The sequence below is a fragment of the Dromaius novaehollandiae genome, chromosome 7 (genome assembly GCF_036370855.1).
Source record: "Dromaius novaehollandiae isolate bDroNov1 chromosome 7, bDroNov1.hap1, whole genome shotgun sequence".
NCBI classification, from domain to species: Eukaryota; Metazoa; Chordata; class Aves; order Casuariiformes; family Dromaiidae; genus Dromaius; species Dromaius novaehollandiae.
In genome coordinates, this window is record NC_088104.1 from 43,356,769 (window position 1) to 43,381,347 (window position 24,579).

The 24,579-nt window shown below is 45.1% G+C and overlaps 1 protein-coding gene across 4 annotated transcripts in view; it reads right to left on the minus strand.

Moving 5' to 3' along the window:
• Positions 1-24,579, minus strand: part of AGAP1 (ArfGAP with GTPase domain, ankyrin repeat and PH domain 1) — a 394,511-nt gene that overhangs the window by 22,994 nt on the left and 346,938 nt on the right. For all 4 annotated transcript variants that reach the window (XM_026104675.2, XM_026104674.2, XM_064515404.1 and 1 more), the window contains one exon: positions 22,307-22,529. In XM_026104675.2, coding sequence (XP_025960460.1) covers positions 22,307-22,529 — 223 coding nt within the window. The remainder of the gene's footprint in view (positions 1-22,306; positions 22,530-24,579) is intronic.

A 24,579-nucleotide genomic window follows, 5' to 3' on the forward strand; every position in this document is an offset into this window, starting at 1 on the left:
AGAAAAGTGACAACCAAAATCAGTGCCATGCACTGCTCAGACAGCTCGCGCCTAGGCATCACCAACCTCACCGTTCTGCTCGGCTCCCGGGCTCCGCGCGATTGCTATGGACGGCTCGAGTTGCTCTCGCTGGGGCCGATAATTACCGTCCCAAGCATTTATAACCTCCTCTTGCCAGCCACCCTTTTAAAAGGAGGCTTGGGCGCTAAGTACAGGAGGTCTGGGTTGTATTTTGAAGAGCGGCTGTGCCCCTGCGTAGGTGACCAGCACCGTCGGTGCTGCAGAGCTCTGTTCGCTGGCCGTGGGACTGATTCCCTTTGAAAGCAACAGCTTCGTCTATAAAGCCAAAGGGATGGAAATGCTATATACGTGGTTATTCCTGGAATGGCAAATTAGCTTAAGATGCAATTTGAATCAAGTAAAATAAGACAGGAGACGTGAGGGTTGTAAATAGACCCAAATCACACCCTTGATCCAGTGTTACAGAACAACCGCTTTGCCAACGCTATGCCAAACCACCGTAAGACCATAACGCTCACTAAAAGACCATCGTTCCTCCACCGAGGAGACTTTGGGTCAAGCTCTTTGCCACAGAATAAAGGCACAAGAAATCCCACACCCACAGTTTCTCTGTGAAGGTCCTTACTCCAAACCCACTGGAATTGGTGTCTCACAGAGGTAAGGGACACATCTCTGTTCGACACCCTGGGATAAGGACACGTCTGTTCAAAAAGTCTCCTCTTCACTTGTAATAGTTTAAGGTGGGCTAAGTACCTCAATACTTTTCTGAAACATCTCATATATATATTTATGTATATATATTTACGGTTGCTATTCTCATCACATGGGGCCTGCCCATTGCATTTTCTATTACAACAGTTACTTCAAGAACTGAAGATAGCTGGTAGGTTTTGCTCAAGTCGACAGTATAGCAAGTCTCTTTTTTTCCTCTTATCATTAATAGAGAAGCTTCTCTTGAAAGCCCTGCTATTATTAGCTTGCACAGCAAAAATGCCAGTGAAGAGTGAAGAAAACAAGACCAGAAGAAAATGAGTAATTCTCCTTTCACTATCTCTTGGAAAAAAACACTGGTAAACGCAAGTCAGATTTTAGCACTCGTCCTCAAATTGCTGAAGGAGCGCGATATTGCAGATCAAGCTAAGGAAAAACCCATGCAATGCTGTTGGCTTAGGTATTGCTTTTGAGTATCTGAATAACATCATGAAAGGTGCAGAAAACAGTTTGCTTGCTGCAGAAGGCGGTTGCCCTGCTGCTCTGCAATGTGTCTGCACTGCAACTCCCAACGCACCTGCGATCCAAACGTTTTTTTGCCCTGTCATCTGGAGCGGTTAATGGACTCTCTCATTGACTGGCTCTTGCTTATTTAAACATTTAATGCTCTTCTGATGCCCAAATTATGCCTGTTTCGTGTGATGGATTAGCACAGAATAGAGGAGGGACAATTTTCTGCAATCTGTGGAATATCAAATTTTGATTACTTCAGGGGGAAAAAGTAAAGTTATAAGTAAACTGTTTTGATTGATAAGGAGCAGAGGAATACTTAATGCAGCGGTTCATTGGAAGCCTTGATGAATGCCTGGCAGGACTATGATGAGTCTCCACAGAAGACGTGCAATAGCTCTAGGAAGATTTAAGATATTTATTGCTCAAATAAAACAAAACCAAGCAAGATGAGTAGGTAAAGTAGCACAGGGTGATTGCAATCTGCTGATCAAGACCAAGTGTAATTCTAATTTTTGCAGAGCAAAAACAAACTAATTTTCCAGCTTGCCTATGGAACATGGAAGGTTATTTTAGGAACTTTAGATGTTGCCTTTTTTCACTGCGGAAATGAGGATCATTCTAGATTCAGTTCTTCAAGAGCAGACTATCTTCTAGTTAACTACGGTGGTTGTTCTGCTTTGAGGCTGTAAATTATTATCAGTATCTTTTTAAGAAAGAGACAAAGACAGTTTAAAGGGCCATTTTGTATGTCCATTTTGAGACAATTTCTTGCTGAGTTTCCTCAGCTTGCCAAGACTAACAAACTGAGCATTAACTGAATTGAGGGACTACTGTACCAGACCACTTTGCTGTTATGCTTTTGTTTCTGGCAAAATGCTGCGATTGATTAAATCTATCAGCTCAGTCAAAAAAAGGTTGCCCGATACGCAGCCCGCTCTCCTTTCCCGTACATGGAGCATTTCTGATTTGCAACTCTGTGCACAGCGAGTGAAAACTGCAATTGCAGCATCTGCACGCGTCCTTCAAGCGGCAGGATTTCCAGGTAGGATGCTTTCAACTTTAAGCTGGGAGAGATTTTCACAAAGGGATCCTCTTACAGCAATCTGGCTGCTGCCTGCTGAAGTTTGTACACGCCGACGTCGAGCAGAAGTGCTACCTTGCACTCCGAGGTGAGGTGTAGAGCCTCTGCGAAGAAACAGGCTGCTTTCTTATCCGTTACACATCTCTTTCAGTCTGGGCTTCAATGGCAATAACACGTCAACAATCTCCCCTGTGCTCTAGGTTTGATGGTAAAAGCACATGCGACCTCTCTACCTGGAGGTAGCTCCTGAACAGCCTCTCTGTGAAAATACCCACAGCTCCGGTGGTGAGCGAGGAAGGGACTCTGTGTTGAAAGGGTCTTCCCAAAACACTTCAGACCACGGGAATCTTCTGAGAGACGCAACGAAGCCAAAAGCCACCAGTGAAACCTCTGAGGCATTCAAGGGGAGGGCTGTCATCAGAAGCACCTTCCTCCTCCTCCTCCAGAAGGAATCTAGCACGAGCTCACAGCACTTTTTTTGCTCTTAAAACTGGCACAGTTACAGTCAAGTGGTGAAGACATCTATTTTTTCATTTTCAGTTCAGTATTACTGGGTGGGGTTGCTGGATGTTCTGGACAGAAGGAGGCTTTGTGTCACATTTGTGACCCAAGATTATTAAAACAGATGTCTTGAGTGGGGTCTGTCTATTCCAAAAAGAAGTGGGGGATCCTCCAACTAATCCACCAGCAATCCACTTCTGGCAGACAGATACACTGATTGCAAGTGACAGTTTTGCAAGAGGTTCAAAGCCAAACCGCCGTAAAGCTCTTCAGCTGTTGTGCGTCGCTGAAGAAGCTGCCCGAGAGCTACAATTAACCTGGCTAGTCTCAGCTTTTTCTAACCAAGCTATTCCAAGAACCCACACAAATAGTGTGGTGTGATGGGATCACTGGGGGCTTCCCTGGCATGCCGGAGGCCAAAAAAGGTCCCAAAACTGGACCTACAACTATATTTGTGGGCTGAGACCACTGTGGCTTTGGAGGATGCATTGAAGTTTCAGATGCAGAGTTGGACCTGATGCCAAGGGTCTGTTATTGCTAAGTATCAAGACACGCCAAGCAAGAGCAAAGACTGAGGATCTGTTGTCTTCTCTCACCCAAATGCTTGGACTCTACAGGGCTATTAGGCTGGGTCATCACATATCCCAAATCACCTAACTTTCGCTGATAATGTTCAGGTGAGATTTTTAATCTGGATGCAACCAAGCTGCTGCTGCTGCTTCTTTTTTTTTTTTTTTCCCCCCTTACTGTAAGAAGTTCTTTATCTCTCTCTCCCTCTCCCTCTAAAAAAAAATTACTGATTGTTCTGAGAGCCAGCCAATACCACAGACTTATCTGGTTGTTTCCTATGGCTTCTACAGTGAAAAAAACCACCCAATCCATTGACTTATTCTGGCAAATAAAATGTATTTTTCATTTGTTTCTTCTGCAGCGGGAAATTTTGTATTTTCCGTCTGACAAAAGCTAGTCAGACGCAATCCAAGAGGAGGCCTTTCAGCTTTCTCCACCTTTTCTTGGCTCCTTTACTAGGACAGAAAGGATGGGCATCCGCATCCGGCAACTACCTAGCGCTAAAAAACAACCTAAGAAAACAGGAATGCAGTGCAATGTACAGAATTAAAAGTCAGAACGTAAACTGCATGTCTTCAGTGGTGAACTGCTGCCAGGACTGCCTAAAGTGAAGACCTTTACGTCGCTGATCCAAGCCAGGTGAGCTACGTGCCAGGAGTCGATCACGCTGTTTGCTCACCGTGCATCTTCTGGGAACAGCTTCTGCTTCTAGGGGGTACAATAACGTGTCAGCTACCTCTAATCCTGCCTGGATGCTTAGAAAAAGCTATCACTCCCTGAGAGATCAAGTGGGCAGCAGCCCCTTAACAGGAACTGGTCTATGAGCTACCACCACATGTCTAATTAATGACCCTGCCGGTCGCAGCTGGAAGAGCTGAGCTGGGGGTGATTAATTAAATTAGCTGGCAGAGGAAATTACAGTGGAAAAGCCAAAGTTTGATTGCTCCATAATTAACCGCAGTGCAAATAATATCTGCATCTATAACTTCCAGCGATGAGATCAGAAGCCAATTGAATTTGGCACTGATTGAAGCTGTAAATATCCTGTGGTGAAAAATGATAGGTTTGTTCTGAGGGGAAAACTTACAGAAATGGACATCTAGCGGATGCAGTAGGGGAACAGGGGACACAGGAGGAAACAGCACTGGAATTAAATCTTTATTTCAGCTGAGGGCTCATTTCTGTAGTCTTCTGGAGTACCCACGAGGTCAGCGTGAAACAGAAACACAGGAAAACAAAACATTTTCTACAGCTGCTGAACACTCTAGGATCCCTTACAATAGGTTCACTGAATCTAGAAAGTAAAGGCCTTCTAGATCATGCAACCCCTTGCCTTGCTCCCCATCGTGCGGTTACCGGTGATGGGGTTTATCACTTTTTCCTCGGAGACTATGGCACAGCTCAAGCGATCTTGCTGGCAGGAAGATTTTTCTGACAATCAGCCTGAACGCTTCCTCTCAATTTCATCCGCTATTCCTAGGAGCATTTTCTTTCGAACTCCAACAACCCACTTTTCCAAGGCTGCACCACCTTCACATGCTTGTGAACCATCTCCTCACCATTATCCTTTCATTCGCCCTTTAAGCATCTCCTGCCAAGGCATCACTGAGGGCTTGAAATCTTCTTCACAGCTCTTTTCTGATCTTCTCTTTCATTTTGGAAAGTTTTGGTAACAACGTGCACCAATCTCTATTTTGAGGCCAGAACCAAGCTGAGATACTTTGATTCTTACCCCACTTTCACTGTTGAGGTAGTTTTGCCTTTCAGTAAACTCAGATTTTTAACTGATGCCTGAGATGCACAAACCTACTATACAAGCAAGGTTTTAGCTACGAGCTTTATAAGCTCCTACCCAATACAGTCTTGGATAAAAACTGCAGATTCTAGAAAATACTGAGCTGTGGAATTAGTTTTCCTGAATGTTGAACCAATACCTAAAGGGCAAATTCTCTTAATCTTTTAAAAAATTTATAACTTATAAAATCTACTCTAATATTTGGCAAATTAAATCCTTCCCCAATAGGAAGATATTTTATATAGCTCTTTTATTATGCTCTGTTTGGTAAATATATATGCTTCGGAAGAAATCATACTTACCAAGTTTCAGATTTTAGCAAAACACCCCAAAATTATACTGCAAACATTGAGGAAACTTGGAAGTAACCACTTCAAATGAGAGATGATTACTGGTTTTGGGCCAGGTTGCATAATTCAGTCTCATGCTTTCTGTGAAAAATTCAGGCTCTGTCTACATCAGCAAATAAACTGGTGCAACAGAACAGATGTATAGATCGAAGCAGCTGGTGCCAAGGCCCCTACATATATATGGTCTTGGGGGATTATTTTGACTTGATGAAGCCTCATCCCTAGAATCAAACATTTCCAACCACGCAAGATGTGTGAAGCTGTCTAAAGGACATCATTGGTTGGACCCTTATGTTCAAAGTAGGGTCTGGAGCACATTCGGTCCATACGTAGCTTCCAGCTTGGTTTCTCCAAAAGGAAACCAGTTTCCGTGCACCAAGGCCACCGCGCGACCTGAACTGATGCCCACAGAGCGGGAGCAATTGGAGGATGTGCTTCAAAACCCTACATCTGCTTCAGACCAAAAAACCCTCAGGTAGATATTGGCACCCGCTTTGCCTGCAACCCTCCTCCCTGAGCCTGCTCCCTTGCAGTGAGCGGTACAAATGCGCCAATGCAGAAGTATACCACGATTCCTTCATTCACAAGAAAACAACAGAAAACAAAAGAGTATTGATTTCAAACACAGAAGTCCTGCTCTGCTTTGTCATATCTTTTTGACTTATCTAAGCATGTACAGAAAGACCATAAAAAGTCTGCAAAGACCTCTCAAAACACATTAATAAATCGCGCAGTTATTGATTGTTGTCAAAGAAAATAGGCACATTCAAATTTACAAGCTACCCTGCCCACATACAGACTCATAAGCTGTCCATTAAATGCTGCTTGACAAATTATTCTCCTGATTAACTTGAGACTCAACCAGTTGCCTTGCAGGGGAGCCAGGCGCTGCATCCAATTCCCCTCCTGGCTCCTAATTTCACCTTAGCTTTTGGCTGCTTTTTGACCCAGTAGAAACATCATTTGTCCTGCTATACAGCCCCAGATCTTGCTAGATGAAATAGAGCTTGGGTAGACTATGTGTTTTTCCAGCATTAAAAAAAAAAGCTCTGTTTAGTGTAAGCTATTCGTCTCAAATGTAGGGAAGAATAAGCCCCAGCTTCTTTTTCATAACTTGCCTTTCTCTTGAGCTGTCAATACTGTTTTCTCCCTTTATCCTGAAAGCTTTCTCTATAGATTGGGTTGATTCCTATGTCTCCTGCTACAGCAGTGAGATGGTCTGTCACCTCTCCACAGTAAAAACCAAAAATAAACACAAACTCCCCCAAACACAGCTTTACTGCACGTGCTTGCCTCCTAACGCAGTATCGCGTTTGATGCTTGGTCATTTTTGAAGGATGTTTTCCTTGAGCCTACTGAAACATCCTTTCTGAAGCTTACGGTAAAGCGTACAATATGACTCCTCATATCCTCATCGCTCCCTCTTGTTCCACGTTTCAACACACGTTTTGGTGTCCAACGAGCTGTCTGCCTCCATAAAAACGCAAACGTGGAAACAGGCTTCAGCGAAAACCTCAGATTTGGAGAGCAGACATTTCAGGCCTATCTTCTTTTCTTGAGTCCCCAAACTGTCAGCAGGGTCACTTCCCAGGCACACTCCTCTCTCAGTTTGGTTCGAGGGTTTCCTTCACATGTGTTCTGCATATTTGAAGGTCCAGTCTACTTCCAAGGGAGCAGAGTTGTACAAAAGCACAACCCGTTTGAGATAAACTGTTTTTAAGGCAATTTTATGTGATTTAAATTTAAATCAGATGTTATTTCATGTTCAGCTTAAAGAGCAAAAATGTCTGTGGCAGCTGTATTTTTAGAGGGCGATTTTTTTCAAAGAAAAATAGAGAAGTTTGTCACCCAACTGTCAGTGCTAATCAGCGGGAGTCGGGTGTCCAACTCGCCTTTGAAACACTTAGGGCACGCTTTGCCTCCAAACACCAAGACCCTTTGCAAATGTCCATGTGAAGAAAACGCAGAGTTATGATGACTTATTTTGAACAGAACTGTGATCACTCATACGAAACGGACACTTTGCATTTAAAAAGAAACCCGAAACAGCTGAGTTGGTTTAACCTCCAAATCTCTGTTTCACTGCGTCGCCAGCGAACCCGCGTGCCAGACCCAGCCTACCGCCCAGCGCTGATCCGCGGGGGAAGCCACGGGCAGGTGCTCTGCTGCGAGCGGGTTTCCAAAGGCCGTGAATTAGAAGGCAATTCCACAACATAATTAAGAAATGTTCCCCCTCCACCCCTCGGTTCCCTTCCCTGTTTCTAAATTCTCCATCGGCTTTAATTAACTTGCCCTAGAGCCATAAGCCTAGCAAGGAGGTTGGAGAACTCTTAAAGTTGAAAGCAAGTTGTCTTTACACGCCACCTACCCTGCTCTTATTTGAAACTACAGCATGTTCTCCCATCTGCCCCCCCCTCCTTTTTTTTTTAAATATGGTCCTTTGGCATGTACACCAAGCACTATTTTCCAGTTTGGTTTCATGGAGAAAAAAGCTAGTTCTGACTACCAAGCAGAGACCGTAAGGGCCCCAGCAGAACAGAAGCGAAAAGACCTCAAGTTCACAAGAACGTCATGAAACGTTAAGTCAAGAGCATCACTGGTTTTGGAGTTTCTTTATAAAGGCAGAATTCAAACATCTGCTGGGACACTGAGTCCTGGAGGGGTAAGGACAACCGAGAGAGAGCCGGAACCACCGCAAAAGCCTTGCTCTTCCCTACGGCATCAGACCATAACTCAGTGGTTCATCAATTCCCCTCCAGCTGCAGCCCTTGAGCCCTGTATGGTTGCACCAAGCACCCAGCAGCGCTCATGCTTCAATACTTACTGCCTCGAAAATGGAAGGGAAAAAGCTTAAACAAATCACAGGTAGGAAGGGTTTTTTTGCAAGATTGACTTATAAATGAAGCAAAATTTGGTGGTCGCAGAAACATATTTCACAAAGTCTTGAATTGTTTCTCCCCTCGATACCTCTTGAATTTGCAACCATAACAATACTTTAAGTAGGGATTAAGGGGGTAAGGATTACAGGTGCAAATATTTGCTTCTTGAGTTGAGAAAGACAAAAAAAAGAATTTCTGGGTAATACCACAACCTGGAGGCTGAAGATTTCCTTCAGTTTTAGTACACAATGACAAAATCCTGCTCCTTCCAGTCATGGAGGAATCTTTACAGGGTTAACTGAGGCCCTGGTTTAATTGCATATACGTGCCTGGTTTCCAAGCTTGGCTAGTGCTGCACTGAAGTGAAAACGCAACAAAACTATCACTTACAAATTCTGACCTGAATGAAACCAGCAAAATTTAAATCTTTTGAGGAGGAAGAAAAGTTAGCTGGGAGATTTCTAGGCCATGACATAATCATCTCTTCAGCACGAAGACTTTTTGAAGCACATCCCATCCATAGCTTTTGAGGCTTACCAATTATGAGCAGTGGCTTCTTCTTACTACTGCATGGCTCTGCAGAAAGGCACGAAAACGCCGCGGCGCCAGGACTTTGCACCGTCTGCCCAGTCTAGTTAGCAGGCACGCTAATCTCTGAAGCCTCAAATTCGTCGCCGACGTTCACTTCGATGCATTTTAGCCTGCTATTTAATTACTTTAAAGCTAGAGCGATGGCGGTCTCGTTTCTTCTGGTCGCTTCTGGGGTTGCCCGCTGGCTCCCCACCAGCACCCGCACGTCTAAAATCCAGCGCTAGGTGCATCGCCTCGGACGAGCGGCTAATGTTTTAGAGCCGCGGAAAAACTGCATTTGGGCTGACGTGTACATCGAGTCTCAGTCCGGTCAAAAGCCAGCACCATCTTTTCACTGCTGCCCTTTTCATTTCGTTATCTTACTGAAGTCTCATCCCGCCAGTCCCTTGCCATAGGCGACCAGCGTCCTGCTGAGCCAGAAACAAAGCTCAGGCTTAAACAAAGGGGAAAAAAAAAAGGGAAAAAATGATAGAAGAGAGACGTCCGACAGCGAGCGGCTCCTGCCAACGTCCTGCTTGGGTCGAACCCAGGGAAAAGGTAACACGACGTGCACCTTTCCGTGCTCTCCAGCAGCAGCAATTCGCACGTAAGCAGTCGGTCTCAATACAGATCGCTCCTAGCAGTGCAAAACCACCAAGTAAAAATTTTCAAAATAATTTGTGTTACGTGAGTAAAGCTTAAACGACACAAGCCAGCACCAAACTGGCTATAAGGGAGCTGCTTTTACGCTGGGTACAACAACCAATTTGAATGATATATTTAGTTAAAGCAGTACAACTTCAGGTTTGGATAAGACCTGACATACAGCAAGGGAGCCAGCCATGACCTTAAGGCAGGGAAACGAAAAGAACAGGTTAAGCGCCAAGTGCAGAGGAAAGCTTCAAATAAAATGTTCTACATAAAATGTGCATATTAAATTTTTTTCCTTTTTTTTTTTTTTTTTTTTTTAAATATGCTAGGTATCTTGCTTAACAAATAAGCACCTCTATCCAGTTCCCGAGACGTACAGCTCCGTGCTCAGCAGCAGCGAGCGCTCAGCTTACAGTACTTGCCCAAGTTGAATGTATCTCAGCGATGAGCCTTCGGGTCTGACCCTGGGGGCCTCCTGATAGCTCATGTTTGCCATTTGGCATTTTTTTCCTCTCAATCGCTTTTTTTTGCCATTTTATTATGACAAGCTCCAGCCTCACAAATGCCTGCATCTATAGAGCAACAGCCGTGTTAAATCTGTTCTTTTCAGAAAGGATTGATAAAATAGTTACTGTTAAAGAGCAAGAGGGCCAGGATCCCTCTGGTAAGGATGCCCAATGCTTCACACAGTAAATTTTAGTTTTCAGTTGCTCTTAACTTGACATATTTAAGATGAAACTCTCTGTATTTACCCTATTCCTCGAGTGTTGCAGAGCATCAGGTATGTGCGTGCACACATACGCCGAGCAGCATGACACTTAATTTCAGTGTAAATGATAAGAACGGATTCAGGGAAGCATAGCTGATGTAAATGTACTCCCTTGCAAATGTTCTGTTGCAAAGTTCAATCATTTCTGTGTTTTTGAGCGAGGACTTGGTCCGGGAGCCATGCAAGTATCTGCTGTCATCCCTGTAAAAATCCCTCCAATTTGATAGACTCTAACCCTTGAAAGCCAGAACTGCGTGAGCTTAATAGAGCCTTTTACGCGCCTACCCTGTGCTTGCCCTGTCTCAGAGCAGTACTACACCGTACACCAGAGTCACGTATTTCACGTTAAATTGCTAAAATACGCACCATAAGGAAGATCTCACAATTAACTCTGCTTCAAGCTCCAATCCATACAGCAAATTCCAAGCTTGGTAAGAGATCAGTTAATTTTTATACATATATATATGTATGTATGTATGTATGTATGGAGATATATATATCAGGGAGAAAATGTATTCCATCAGAGTCTGCCCATTACCTATTTCAAAACCATTCATCGCCAATCAGTACATCGATGAGGGTTAGCAATACTCGGGGTGCTCGTTCAAGTTACGCCTAACCTGCTCTACCCGCAGGCTGCCGCAGAACAGGCTGATCTGGCTCCATCTGCCCTCTCACCCCAGGCCACGAATTCCCACTGCTTCCCTTCTATCCATATAGTGTTCACACAGGCCTCAGGGTGGAAGCGACCAGCTTACTGAACCACAAGAAAACCAATGCACCAAAAATACCGATTTTGATTGCCACTGACTCTCACCCCAGGCCTCCAGAGCTTCTCAAGACCATAGAGAAAACTCACTTAGCCAGGCGTCTTTGCACTTCTGCAGAGGAGCTAATGGGCATCATGGTCTGGACTAACACCCAGCACGTGCTTACGAGCGCTCCCCGCACAAGCTTGTGGCGGTTTCTGGCTGCAGGTAGGCGGAAGGGAGGCTGCGGAGAAGCCACCCCGACCTCCCGGGTGAGAGCCGGGCTCCTGCTGCAACGCACGGAGGGGGCGGCAGGGCCAAAGCCCGACTGCTGCACAGCACATCCCCGCCAATGCATTCACCAACTGCAAGCCTCCAGGGAGTTTGCTGCTTTTGTGCCAGTCCAAAGGGCTTTGTTTCAGGCCACGTCGCCTTGCCCTGACTGCCGCGGCTTCTTACGGTCACCACGGGATGTGAAATGTCACTGTCACACTGGCACTTTTGTCCATCTTCTGTTGCGGCAGATTTTTCTGTGCCATACTACCGCATTTCTACTTTCTTTCTAAAAGCTTAGACAGGTATCAAATAATTTTCTGGATTAATCCACGGCAGCTGGCCTCTGACTCATTTTAAGTGGCACTGGCCTTCGGCCATTAATTTGATGGAGGCCACATTTTCCTTCAATTTTTAAGTCCAATATCCAATTTTCATCACTTGAAATTCATGTTATTGTTCCAATTAGCTCTTCCCGTTCCTCTGTTGTAAGAACACGACTAAACATTGGCCCACGCAGTTTTTAATAAACACGGCAATGGTTCTCTCTATTGCTAACCTCTGCGTTGCTTTTCTCCCTCATTATTTTATGGTCGAGCAGACAAAATCCCACACTTGGGAATCTCAGGAGCTCTCTACCTTGGTCAATTATTTGGGAGAGAAATGATTCGAGGACAGAAATAAGTAATCCATATCTAAACTCAAAATGTAGCTTGAAGCTAAGATCCTACATGGTTTTGAGACCTTCAGAACAGGCACTCGGCCGGCAGGCTGGTTCTTATTCTAGCAAACACCAACTTGCATTTTCAGGTAGCTACTTATGACTTATGAATACAGTTCTTCCAATCTCTCTCTCAACTGCTCCACTCATCACTGTTCACACAATGGAAAGAAACTGTACTTTCTCAAGTCTTGAACTCCAGTCCTAGCTTTCTTGAAGTGTAACGGCTCATCAACTTCTATGATTTTTTTTTCCTTTTTTTGGAAATTAGAGGTTAACTTAGTTGGCAGCCAAATACACTAAGCCAAGAATAAAACAGAAAAATGGAAGCAAAAAAACTGTCAAGAATCTCAGCCGAATAAAGGCATCTTGAGCTGAATGAACCTCGAAGGTAGAACATTTCAGTCGCTATCACTTGGGCTATGGGAGAAAACTCAAAACGCAGGATGGCCTCAAACAGAAAGCTCTGATTTGTAAGCTTAATACATTCCTGGAGTCGTTTCCCCCCCCCCCCCCTTTTCCTTTAAGACTTCAGGGTATAGGTTTCAATTTTTTCCATCAACACTGGAAACTAACTTCAAAAACAAGTGTGAACTTTCCACAACTCCTGGGCATGAAGCACAATGGAAAGAAACCCCCCAAAACCAAAAAAACCCCACGCCAAATGTCACAGGACTTGTACGAAAATGGCAAAGCTGCTAAAATAACATGGACTGTTGCATTCCTCTTTGCCTGTTGTATGAAACAAGAGCTACTTGTCTCCTCTCTGAAGGCCCCTTGCAGTCCCTCCCCTTCTTTTTATCCTTAGGCCGGTATCCAAAGCTTGACTGTTGCCTCTGGCCCACCACACCAATCCTCATCATTGGGTCCAAACATTTTAAAGCAAACCACTTGGTGGCATCTCCCCGAGGTGCTGCAAGCAGCAGCTCCCAGCAGAGCCACGCAGAACCCCTTCGCTCCTCTGGCCAACTCCTTTCCTCAAACACCCCATCGACGAGACCCATGCAAAAACCTTGATGCCAGTTTGCTTTTGGGAATGCTGCGATGAGCACCTGAGCAATGAGAAGTAACGGCCTCTTCGTACGTCCGTATTTATCCAACTGTTTTACTCCCACGCTGCTGGTGAGTCGGGACAGGGACTCGTTTTGGACACAGGCTGCCTCTGCCAACTTAGTCACGAACTGCAAGCAAGGTTCCTGAACCTTGCTCATGCAAATAGATCTACTACTGCCCTAACAGACAACTCAGGACGGTCTATGCTCTGAAGAACTGCGGCATATATAGCTCTGCACTGTTCGAAGCTTCAGGAGTAAGGTCTAAGCGGAGGACACGACTGCAGTCTCCTGGACAGTCGTCAACAAGGAGGCATACTGCATCGAACCGTTGCTACCTGGAAACCCTATTACTGGACAGCATTCAGTAGAATTATGGTACAAAACATTTCTGATGGACTTTGGGGTAAAATTTGGCCGTTTGGGAAGCCACGTTTTTTCATTTTGGACGTTATTGCCTCTCTACCAACACAACGTTCAAATGACTGGGTTACAACAGTTCGTTCTCATTCAAAACTTTGTATTAGCTGTGGTGAAAATACCTATTGTAAAATCTAGATTTGAGGAAGGACAGTTGAGCTTCGCTTCTTGGCTAGCAGGTATCAAAACTGGGCTGAAACATGTTCCTCTCCCCTGTCCTCTTCTAAAATACTTTTCAAAGGAAGCACAACAAACGGATGTAGGGATAATCTCACATGGGAAAGACTTCAAGAGGAGAAACACAGTCCTAGAGGAAACGACAAAAGCAAGGAGGCATTTTGGGGCTCTTTCCTCCAAAAACTCCAGAGAGCATCACTGGTACCCGGGCAAACTGTCCAGGTGGCAGCAGAAGTCATTGGTACGCAGAATGAGGAGGACCTAGTATAAAACCATCCAGTCGGCCTAACTGGAAATCTCTGCCGAATGTAGGCCACCTGAGCCTACCGTACGGCTCCGTAACGTAGCACGGCACAGCGTACAAGCAGCGTACGGCCCACCTGAGTTTTGGATGCAGAAAGCAAGAGGTGCGCCAGGTCCATATACAAGTATGCATCAAATGTTAAGAGAATTTATTAAAAGTAGTATTTATGCTATTTAGCCAAAAAAAACCCCAAACAAACTGTCATGGCTCTTATACCTCTGCTTTTTAACAACTGCTCTAATGTGCTGCAGAAGGAGACAAAAATATTCCCCTTGCAGGGTTCCCTTTCGCAGGCAATGAAGAGAATGATGATGGTAACAGTAATTGCAAAGCAGGCTTCTGTTTACAAGGTGTTTGTGTTTTTAGCAAAGACAGATTTGCACATAGGAAATGTGCAGTTGAACCAGGGAGCATTTTATCTAAATCGCTCATTAACCTGGACAACCAGGGTCTGGGGTTTTTTTATTTTTATTTTTAACTTTGTTTTTATTTTTAATCACTCAGGCATCATCCCCACTGGTATACAGGCACCAGTGTTTTACTGGATCAGATCCTGGATCTCAAGGTCTACGAAGCAGCTACGAGGACAATAAAACACGCTGCACTACTAACCTCCCTCTTCCGAGTATTTCATTTTAGCTTCTGAGGCCTCCAAACGGTGAAATACGAACAGCCACCACCCAAGCTGATATTTCATTTGGCTCAGTTAGTCGTTCTTATTAGACGCATTTCCTGGAAGCCACTGGTAAGTGCCAAATTTTATTTTTTCTGAAATTTAATTTTAAAACAATTGCAACTGCTGTAATCCGAACGCATGCAATCTAACATGTCAGAATCAGCTCCTTTCTGCAGCCGTACGGGGAGAGGTTTTAGTTTCCCGGCAGTAATGAATCAGGCCTTTTATTCATGCGCGCGTGCGTTTGAAAACGCAATACCGCCGGACTGATAATTTATGCATTTTCCTCATTATCTCCGTGAAATATCTGCTGCCCAAAACAGAGCTAATATAACTCCAGCTTAGTGGGAGACGTGCTATTTAGTGCAGTCCCGCCACGAGAAAGCCCACGAGTGAGTTATGACTATCGGGGTTTGTTGGGTTTTTTCTTCCCCCCCTTCTTCTTCCCAAAGTCTCCCCGTTACCGGGACTCGCTGAGATATCTTAAGTAAAATCTTTGGTCCCCTAGCAGCTGTTTGGTCGGCAGAAGCACAGCTGTCTAAACTTTATTGGCAGCAAATGTCATTCTCGCGCACAGACTGCATGCCTGGAAAACCCGACGGCACATCTGGGTCCGCTAGCGCCATCACATGCGATCACGGTCCCCGACGAGATGTGAAAACCGAAATGGGAAACGTCAACAAAGTCCGGCCGCGGTGAGGACTGGGGCATGCCCGCTGACAAGCGTGCCGCCGTGACGGAGATTTACTTTGAGTTGCAATTAGTGGCACTGTCATTTTCGGGCGCTCCTGCCAATTAATTAAGCCTGTCAAATGGAAAAACAGCAGCATTCACATGATAATTTATATCGGGAGAGACTAGCCCCGCAAAGCTGCCGCCGCCGCCGCAATTCCCCTCCGAGCGCTTACGAAATAAATAAATAAATAAATAAATAAATAACACAGAATATAAAGAAGTAGGGAAGCGGGGGGGGGGGGAGAAAGTTAAACTGTCCTTGTTATAATTGTTAACTCTGATCGCTCAAGTAGAAGACGGGCTGATTAAAACTCCAAACGAGCCCCTAGCTCGCTTAAATCTCCGAGTCCGGAATGATAGAATCAGAGGAGTTTATTCATACCATTAAGCCCCAGAGAACTTAATTGAAAGAAGAGCATAGCCTGGACCTTGACAAGCGGGAGGTCACAGTAATTGCTGCCGGACATATTTAACATTAAGATAATCAGGCCATTAATTACCCTTTGGATCATTAAATCAGCCAGTTGCAAAATGAAATTTCTGCCTCTATTACTCACTTGAGAGACCACAGGGGTGGCTTTTAATTTATCAGTGAGCTTGAGCTACAAAGGACCAGGCTTGGGGAGGAAGGAGAGGGGGAGAAAGCGGGGGGGTTTGGCTTCGGCGGCGGCAGGAATATCAATCCGCCATGCTTGGTGATCGTGGCAAATTAACTAGGTAAGATAACCTCCGCTTCCAAAGGCAGAAGCTGGGGGTATGTAAATAGATGAGGGCAGACAGGGAGATCAGAGCCTGCACACCACTTAGCAGGATAATAAAGGAAATCATCCTTGATTATCAGTGCTAATTTGGACACTGCCGGTAGCTTGTTATGCGTGTTCTGAGTAGCATTTAATTAATTCAATTGCTTGTTAATGAGGGAAGTGACATGTGGGGAGCAGATGCCACCCAACTGCAGATGGGTTCTGGTCAGCCCTTCACAATAAAAATCTTTTTTTTTTTTTTTATTTAAAAAAAAAGCACCCTTCCCCCCCCCGAAACGGGAAAGGTGTCAAGCGTGGAGGCGCGTTCAAAAGGGACAAAACACTGACCTCGTCCGGCCGAGCGCGGTGAGGAAACCAGCCGTGCCGAGCGCGGAGAGCGCGGTCCGGACGCTCCCCGCGGCCGCCTTCGCAACGCCGTGGCCTCCCGCCAGCACGCGGAGAGCGGCGTGGCGCCCGCGACGGCAAGCCGACGGCCGAAACGGGCGAGAAAGAAAAAGGAGCCAAAATGCAGCGTCTTTACAAGACTCGGGATAAGACACGGGCATCCACCTCCCTGCGCCGGCCCTTTATCGATATTCCCCGCGAGTACAAACCCACACGAATAATTATTTTTGCAAAAAACAGACGGGGCGATTCATTTTTGCACGGAAGTCACTCGCCGGGCGTCCCCGGAAGCCGGCTTGCTCTCAGCACGGCGGACGGTAGCCGTGACGGGCGGCCAGGCTTAGCTCAGCAGTGCCAAAGTCTGCTGAACACAGTCGAGCTGCATAATGTTTCTTCTGACACCATTAAATGCAGTTCATTAGCGAGCGAGGGATCAAACCGGATCTCGCGTCTTAAGGTGAAAGTCAACTCCCGGCGCGGCCGGCTCCCGGCTCGAGACTTCCCCGGCAGAATTAAGAACCGCTCTGGTTCTTTACGACCTTTGCTAACCAGAACAAACACGGTAACTGCTGTGTGTGCTAGGCAAACGGGCTACCTGAGCAAAACTGCCTTTACTGAAAAGTCTCACTGTACATCCAGCGCATTTGCTTAAAAACAGAAAGCTCTAGCATGGAAGGATCACGCACATATTAGTATTTTAAGGCTAAGAACTTTTTCACCCAGGACTGGCCTTTCTGAAGTCCCAACTGCAGCAAAGAGCACGCGGTTTCGAGCACATTTGCTTTTGCTAAATTTGCCATACCAGCCGGAATACAAAAATCACACCGTGGAGTCCAACACGCCTCAACGCGAGCTCAGAAACACGCCGTATCTCCTGCAACGCAAACCAAAACCTTCAAAACCTGCATTTAAAGAACTGCTGCTTCTGCCTGTCTCAGCAGAGCTTAAAACCACAGCTGGTGCAAAGGGCAGCAAGCAGCTGAGCTTTTACTCACTGCTCATTCCTCACTTTTGGAATACATTTTTAACAGAGTGGAAGACTTCTTTTTCTTTTTTTCTTTTTTTCTTTTTTTTTTTTTTAAAACTTATAAATATTCTCAAAAAGATGTTGAAACTGTGGAGCCCTTCGACTTTTAGGTTTGCACGCAGATGAGGCGAATATTCAGCATCACTTCAGCAAAAGAACGAAAAACATCGCTGTGATCGCGGCCCGCGATAAAAAAGCATGAGAGGTGCATTTAGAAGAAAGCTAAATACTCGGCAGGAAAGCTACAGCTCTAACTATATGCTATAAATATCTACCGGTGTGAAAAAGCCCAGGCGAGACGGGGCCCAGGTTGCCCGAGCGCTGGCGGCCGGAGTCGATGGCTCCCCGCGTCTCCGGCATTCCTTCATCGGGCCAATCCTGCCCCGCCGCCGCTGCCCGGAGCGCTCCCGCATTGCACCGCTCAAAGTCAGTGTTTTAAGAGTGTGCTTAAATAGTATCAATAGCAATTAGAGGGGAAAATCCTGATTTCATCCCCGGACCCGGTTAACTGTTGCAACATTGATTTACTCTAATTTGACTTCTCACTCTAAATTAAACCCACATTACTGAAGGAGGGACTCAGGGCAACCCCCCCACTTCTGTCCCCCCCAACAAGACAATAAATTTAATATTGAATACATGTAGAGGGTAAAAAAGAAAAAAAAAAAAAAAAAGGCAGTTGTTGCAGGATCCATACTGAAAGATCTCCCCCCCTTCTTTTTTTTTTTTCTTCCTGCGAGTAATTAAAAGATGCTTTTCTTGACTAATGATCCCCCTGTTTAGAAATGGGAAGTCGATACTCCTTCACCAGCAGTCAGCTCCAATTTGTCACAAGGCTGGAGAAGTTTGAGCGGCGGTTCTCAGGGCTGCGGATAATTGCTGGAACCAATTACCAGCCCGCTAAAGCCGACCTAATCAGGGGCCCACGGACAACAAGCAGCGGCCAGCTGTTCCCCGCTTCCTTCTCCTTTCCCATATTCCAGCCTGCTTGGGGTTTTGTCCGCCGCCTCGCCGACTTTTCACGCGCGCCAGGAGCTCGTGCTTGCCCCCCGTGCCGTCGCCCTCTGTCCAAACCTGGCCTCTGCGTTGCTTCCTCCCGGGATGGTGCTGCACCTGCGCTCCCATGATCCGCGCCGGCTCCCAGTTTAATCCTAGACGTGATCTAAGGTGTTGCTTTTGATCCAGAGGCACTAAATGACCTAGAGACCTGCTTATTTTACAAACTGCCTCGTAGCCTCCATGAGATCCCACATTCGTTAATGTTGGAAGACCAACCTGGACGATAGCCTTGATGGAAGCAGCAGGAGCAAAGCCTCTGGCTGCAAAGTCTCAGGCTTTGACTTCATGCACTCCAACCTGAGAGCCTTTCTGACCTTCAAAACATGTTGCCAGGGTTATCTTTGCCCACGACTTTCTCAGAAATGGAGTTTTAAGTGAACTTGAGTGGACTGGGAAAGGACTGCAGTTCTGGTACACCAGATATACTTTAATTTTGACATTGGTTTAACTTACTTTTGGGCGTATGAATTTAAAAACGCAAGCTGAACTCAAAGATGGTGACATTTTCCTGGGTAAGACTCCTTAATTATGCTACGGCCTGCAGTTAGCAATCCCTCCTGCAGAAAGCCTCTCAGAGCCTCTCCACCCATCCCTCGGCTGAACGGCAACATGTGGGATTGCACTGCGGGGATTCAACGGCAATTTTTCCCAAGCTGAAGGCACCACTTTTGAAGCCAGCTTCCTGTTAGTCCAGCGTGTGAATGCTCCTTGAGCTTCCCAGCCCCACGGGCTCAATATTTGTGGGGCAGGAGGCAACACTTCTTTGCCCCTGAAAGCCTGTGGGCTTCATGATGGCTTCGTCTCCAACAGAAAGACACAACATGGAATGGTGAAACCTTCATAGGGCTCATTCCCTCCACAAATTTCTATCAGTGGAGAGCCATCATTGCGCTGACAACGGATGATGGTTATTTTGAGGCTAGAGGGATGGAGAGGGACGAGTTAAGAGACATGCTTATCATAAAGAGACACGTGTCTATGGTCTTCTACTGATGCTTTGAGGTTAGCTCTCAACTCTGGCTGGTCCCATGGCTGGCCGGCACGGGCAGGACAGCCCCGCTTTGGGGCGCACTGGCTCACCAAGCATCCGCTGTCCTCCCCATCAGGAGAGGAAGCCTTGCTGAACGCTTCCGCCTTCCCGCTGGTCTCCATCTCTCCTAGCGCTCCCTCAACCCCTCTTCCACTGCATCGCCAAGTCTCAGCTCCCCAGGCATGTTTCTGCTCACTCACTTTCTTGCATCTTGCCCCAGTCTCCCCCTTTTTTCTTTAAGCCCCCCTTCTTGAGTCTATTATAGCTGCTCCTGATTGCATTCCTCACGCAAAACTCAAAACAGCAGCAAGAAAATTGAGCACGCAACTCATTCCAGCTACAGAGCTCAAACTTACTGTCTCATCCTATCTTGGACAGGAAGATTGCGATGCTAGCTGAGACCAAAGTAAAGTACAACTGGAGGCACCGTCTTTGAAAAAGCAGAGCTTTTGGATATTTATGTGAAAAATACCACTTGAGCTACTGCTCCAAACGGCAGGAAAAACAGAGCAGCAAAGCTTGACAAAAACAGCTTTGTGGGAAATTTTTCATATAATTTTAATTATATTTTTTCTGTTAGCTCTTCCATCCTGTAAGTGTACACTTGGACACACAGCTGGAAATGCATATTTATAAAATGCACATTTATAGCTTATATCCCAAAACATCATACTTTAGGAAAAAAGTGCAACTATGTCACGGACAAATATGAATAGGGAAAAATACACAGCCAAACATAAGCATGGACATGTGGAGAAACAAAGAATTAAAACAAGCTCTGAGCATGGAATACAAAGAGAAAAAGTTTTCCATAAGCAAATCTCACTTCCAAACATGAAGAACAGAATTACTTAATTCAAGTGGATGGCCGTCTTTTTCATTGTAATCACTCATATTTTAGGTTTACCACGATACTGTTTAATTTCTAAATTCTAATATTAAAAAAAAATCTATTTGAGTGTATTGCTTTCTCTTTTAAATATTTAGAACAGAGATATCATTCCAGCTCACATTGGTTGTAAGGAGCAACAGAGGTGCAACAATATAAGATCTCTGGATTAAACACATAGCAATACTGATGACTGAAAGGCAGCAATAATTTAATTTCAATCTAACTGGTGTAATCATTACATTAGCTGTATAACAACAGAGGTATACAGCAGACATGCAGCTTATATAGGAACAAAATCTCTATGTAGGTCTGCCTGAGCATATTTATATGCACAGCCATTCATCTAAGTAGCCTGATTAATGTACTGGCTTCATTCTCGAAGATGAACCAAAGGTGGCACCACAAATTCATTTTTCAGTGCTAACGAAATAATGCAATAAGAAACAGTTGACTTTATCACAGACAACAGTGCAAACCTATTCTGCAGGCGGTGGCCCAGGTATACGTTCCCCACTTGTAATTTCACTTGACGCAGTATTGGAAAAAGCCGGATCCAGAGATGAAGTATGTGCATTAATGCAATAATAATACAATTCCCTCTGTTTGACTTCTCTTACATGCAGGAGGCAAACACTGGAGAGCTAAAGCTCCATGCTAATGTCTGCTACCTGGGGACTGAATGGTGCTCAGATGCAGCCTAGCCCCCGGAGCTCGCGCTAGGACAACTGTAACATGTGTCTGAAGACAACTTACAAGATGGGCCCAGCTGGGCAAGGCAGTCCAGAAGCTCTTCATCATATCTGAACCCCTCTCTGCCAAAACAGAGTCTGCTAGAGGTCACACCACTTCCCCTGAGCCACTATGTTAGTTGTAACTATTAGCACTTACATTTAAAGTCCACTATAACCCAGAAAGTATTTCTGAAGCATCTTCCTCCTTTGATGCTGATCAGATAAATTAAGCATACAAACCCCTTCGCTTTGGGTAATATATCACAGAAAGAAGATTTTAATGGTGCTGAGCTACGACTAGTAGGTAAAAATACTGTTCTCCTTGTAGGAAACTACCCTGCCAACTCATGCCTTCACATATATCACATAAAGCAAGCAAGCAAGTTGGTTCTGAGCAGGACTTCCGAGATGGCCGCGATGACGACGCGGAGAACTGACAGTCAGGTACAAATTACACAGCGGTGGCCGGGGTGAGTTTAAACTACTGACGGCAGATTATTAATCACAAACTGGTAGCCCAAGAGCCGAGGACTTAGTGGCTTAACAAAACAAAGAGCCGTCTTAGGGCATAATTTCGCTTGCGGACCAGCCCGGCGGGAGGTTTCAGCCTCCCGCTGTTCTGCAGGTCAGGCGATGGAACAAAAAGCCCTGGAGCTGCTGAGGGAACCTTCCCAAACAGGAAAAAATAACAAGGTCAGCTCAACTTTTGACACACACCTTCTTTGACACATGTTCTGCCTGGGCATGCAGTGAAGATATATATACACCTAATGTTTTTTTTTTTGTCCGCCTTGTACAACGTTGTTAGGCCCTACCAGCTCTGACGGAAAGGCCAAAATGACGTGCTCAGCACGGCACGAGGACCACCGAGTGTCGCAGCCCGGTGGAGCGAGGCACGTACCTTGTGGAGTCGGACGAAGGCTTCAGGTGGCCTTGGCTGCTCTCCTCCCAGACGCTGTTTGCCAGCTCGTTCCCAATAGAAGACATGACCTTGATGAGCTCTAGGGGCCAATCGTCCAGGTCCAGGGAGCGGACCCGGGAGAGGTGCGTGCCAAGGTTTCGGTGGATACCTGAGCATTCGATACACATGAGAGCTCCCAGATTCAAGCTGGCCCAGTCGGGGTCTGCGGGGAAAGGGACACGAGCAATTAGTGCAAAAAATTAGAGCAAAAGAACAACGAGACACCGACCAAAATATTCTAGTTCACGTTTGCCAATAGTCATTTTGGTTCCAAAAGCAACGGTGTTGATTTTTCTTGCATTCAGCAAGAAAAATTCAGGTGTTTGGCTCATGCTTGGGAAGCCCGGCAGCGGGGGTGATTTTTGCCCTATTAGGATACGACCCTTTCGAGAAACCCTGAAGGATTAAAAAAGGAATTGCGGGAGGGTCTCAAAAGGTGGCATGCATCCCTCCATCTACAGGCACAAGGAAAATGGGAATAACAAAGGGGAGAAGAAACAAGAAAAAATATAAACTGAGTAGCGGGTAGCTTATGATGAAGCAGTGGAAAAAGCCCCTCCTTGGGTATCTAGAGCCACTCGTAGCCCATTACAAGAGAAAAAGGGGGAAAAAAAAAGAGTGACTAGATACAATGTCTCTGTTGCTAACTATATCAACTCCCTTAATAACCATCTATATCATCACCTACATATGGCTTTTACATCTAACACACTATGGGGTATGTTTTCATCTCTAAGATCAGGGAGATAAGTACTAAGATGAAAATGTGATACTTTGAACAGTCCTAGTTTTAGTGTACTAGCCAGAAGGATTCCACAGACCAAATAACCCCGCAAACGATAAGGCTGGCACAAACCTGACAAAAGCCGGGAAATTCAAAGTCATTTTCCAAGATGGTTCACTTTTTGTCGCTGTCCTGTGTTATTTAAATCTAGATTTGTCTGAGTCTCCCTCTTGAACAAACATTCATTTTAACAAATGAAATGAAAGACATTTTATGGGAGGAATTTTTGGTGGCTATTTCCCCCCCCCGCTGTCAGATCTTTTCTTTTCTCCTTACCCTCAGCATCCCAAAGAACTAGGAGGCTATCATAAATACCAAGTAGGAAAATTGCGATTAAATGAAAGAGCAGGCAATTTTTATTCAAATCTCTGTAAAATTTAGAACTGATAGAAAATGAATTTCCAAAGTCCTCTTCCATTTGGGGCAATTTCATCAAAAGACTCATTTCTACTTTGTGCAACCCAAAGCTTGAAAGTCTTCTGGCACCCAAAATACGTGGAAAACAAAATATTTCCTAGTTGTGTGCCAAAATAAATCACATTGGGACAAACAGTATCAAAGCAGAGCAGATATTTCTAACGGCAAAGTCCAATATTGCGTTAAAAAAGGTGATAGAAATTTTTCAGTAAGTCCTAACAAATATATTTAAAAAAAAACCCAAACAAGAAAATCAACAACCAAAAAGACTAAACCAACAAAAAAAGCCCCACCTCCCCTTATTTCACTCAGGCAGAAAAACAGATCTTTTGTTAAAACAGTTTTTGTCCGTACCAAGTCTTCTACTGGGAAAACCACGCAGACATTTCGGATCTCCAAAAATACGGAAGAGAAAAAACCCTGCTATGCTTTGCAAGGACATGCAAGAAAAACTCCTTTCTGGCACAGTCCTTGAGGTCACCTCCACCAGTCGCTTTGGATGCCTTCTCAGTGGGGGAACTCAAGTAAGACATTTGAAACACACCCTAAATAGTAAAATGCAACGAGGAACAGTCGACTTCAACACACTCGACCGTAAAAGCTTAAACAAAACAAATATTCATTTAAAATTTACAAACTGTGACTTGGAACGAAACCTCTGCCACCAATCTGCAAAGGTCAGGGTTATCTTTACAAAAATAAAAGGTGCAGCGAGCTCAAAGCAGCACTTATCCAGAATGAGGGAGGAGAAAAACTCCTGATTGATATTTCTAGGTACAGCATCACAGAATTGATGCTAAGGACCTAACTGGGTACTTGAAGCACATCTAGTATATCTTTTAATGAATAGATTTCTAAAATATTTGTCCCCTGCCAACTGACAGTGCTGGCAACCCTGAATTAGTCCCAAACTGATACAACCAAGAAGCTGCAGGCAGTTTTGTCAGGACAGTATTTTAAATTTCAGTTATCTGAAAACACACAGACAAGTGGCAAACCGGAGTAGGCAAGT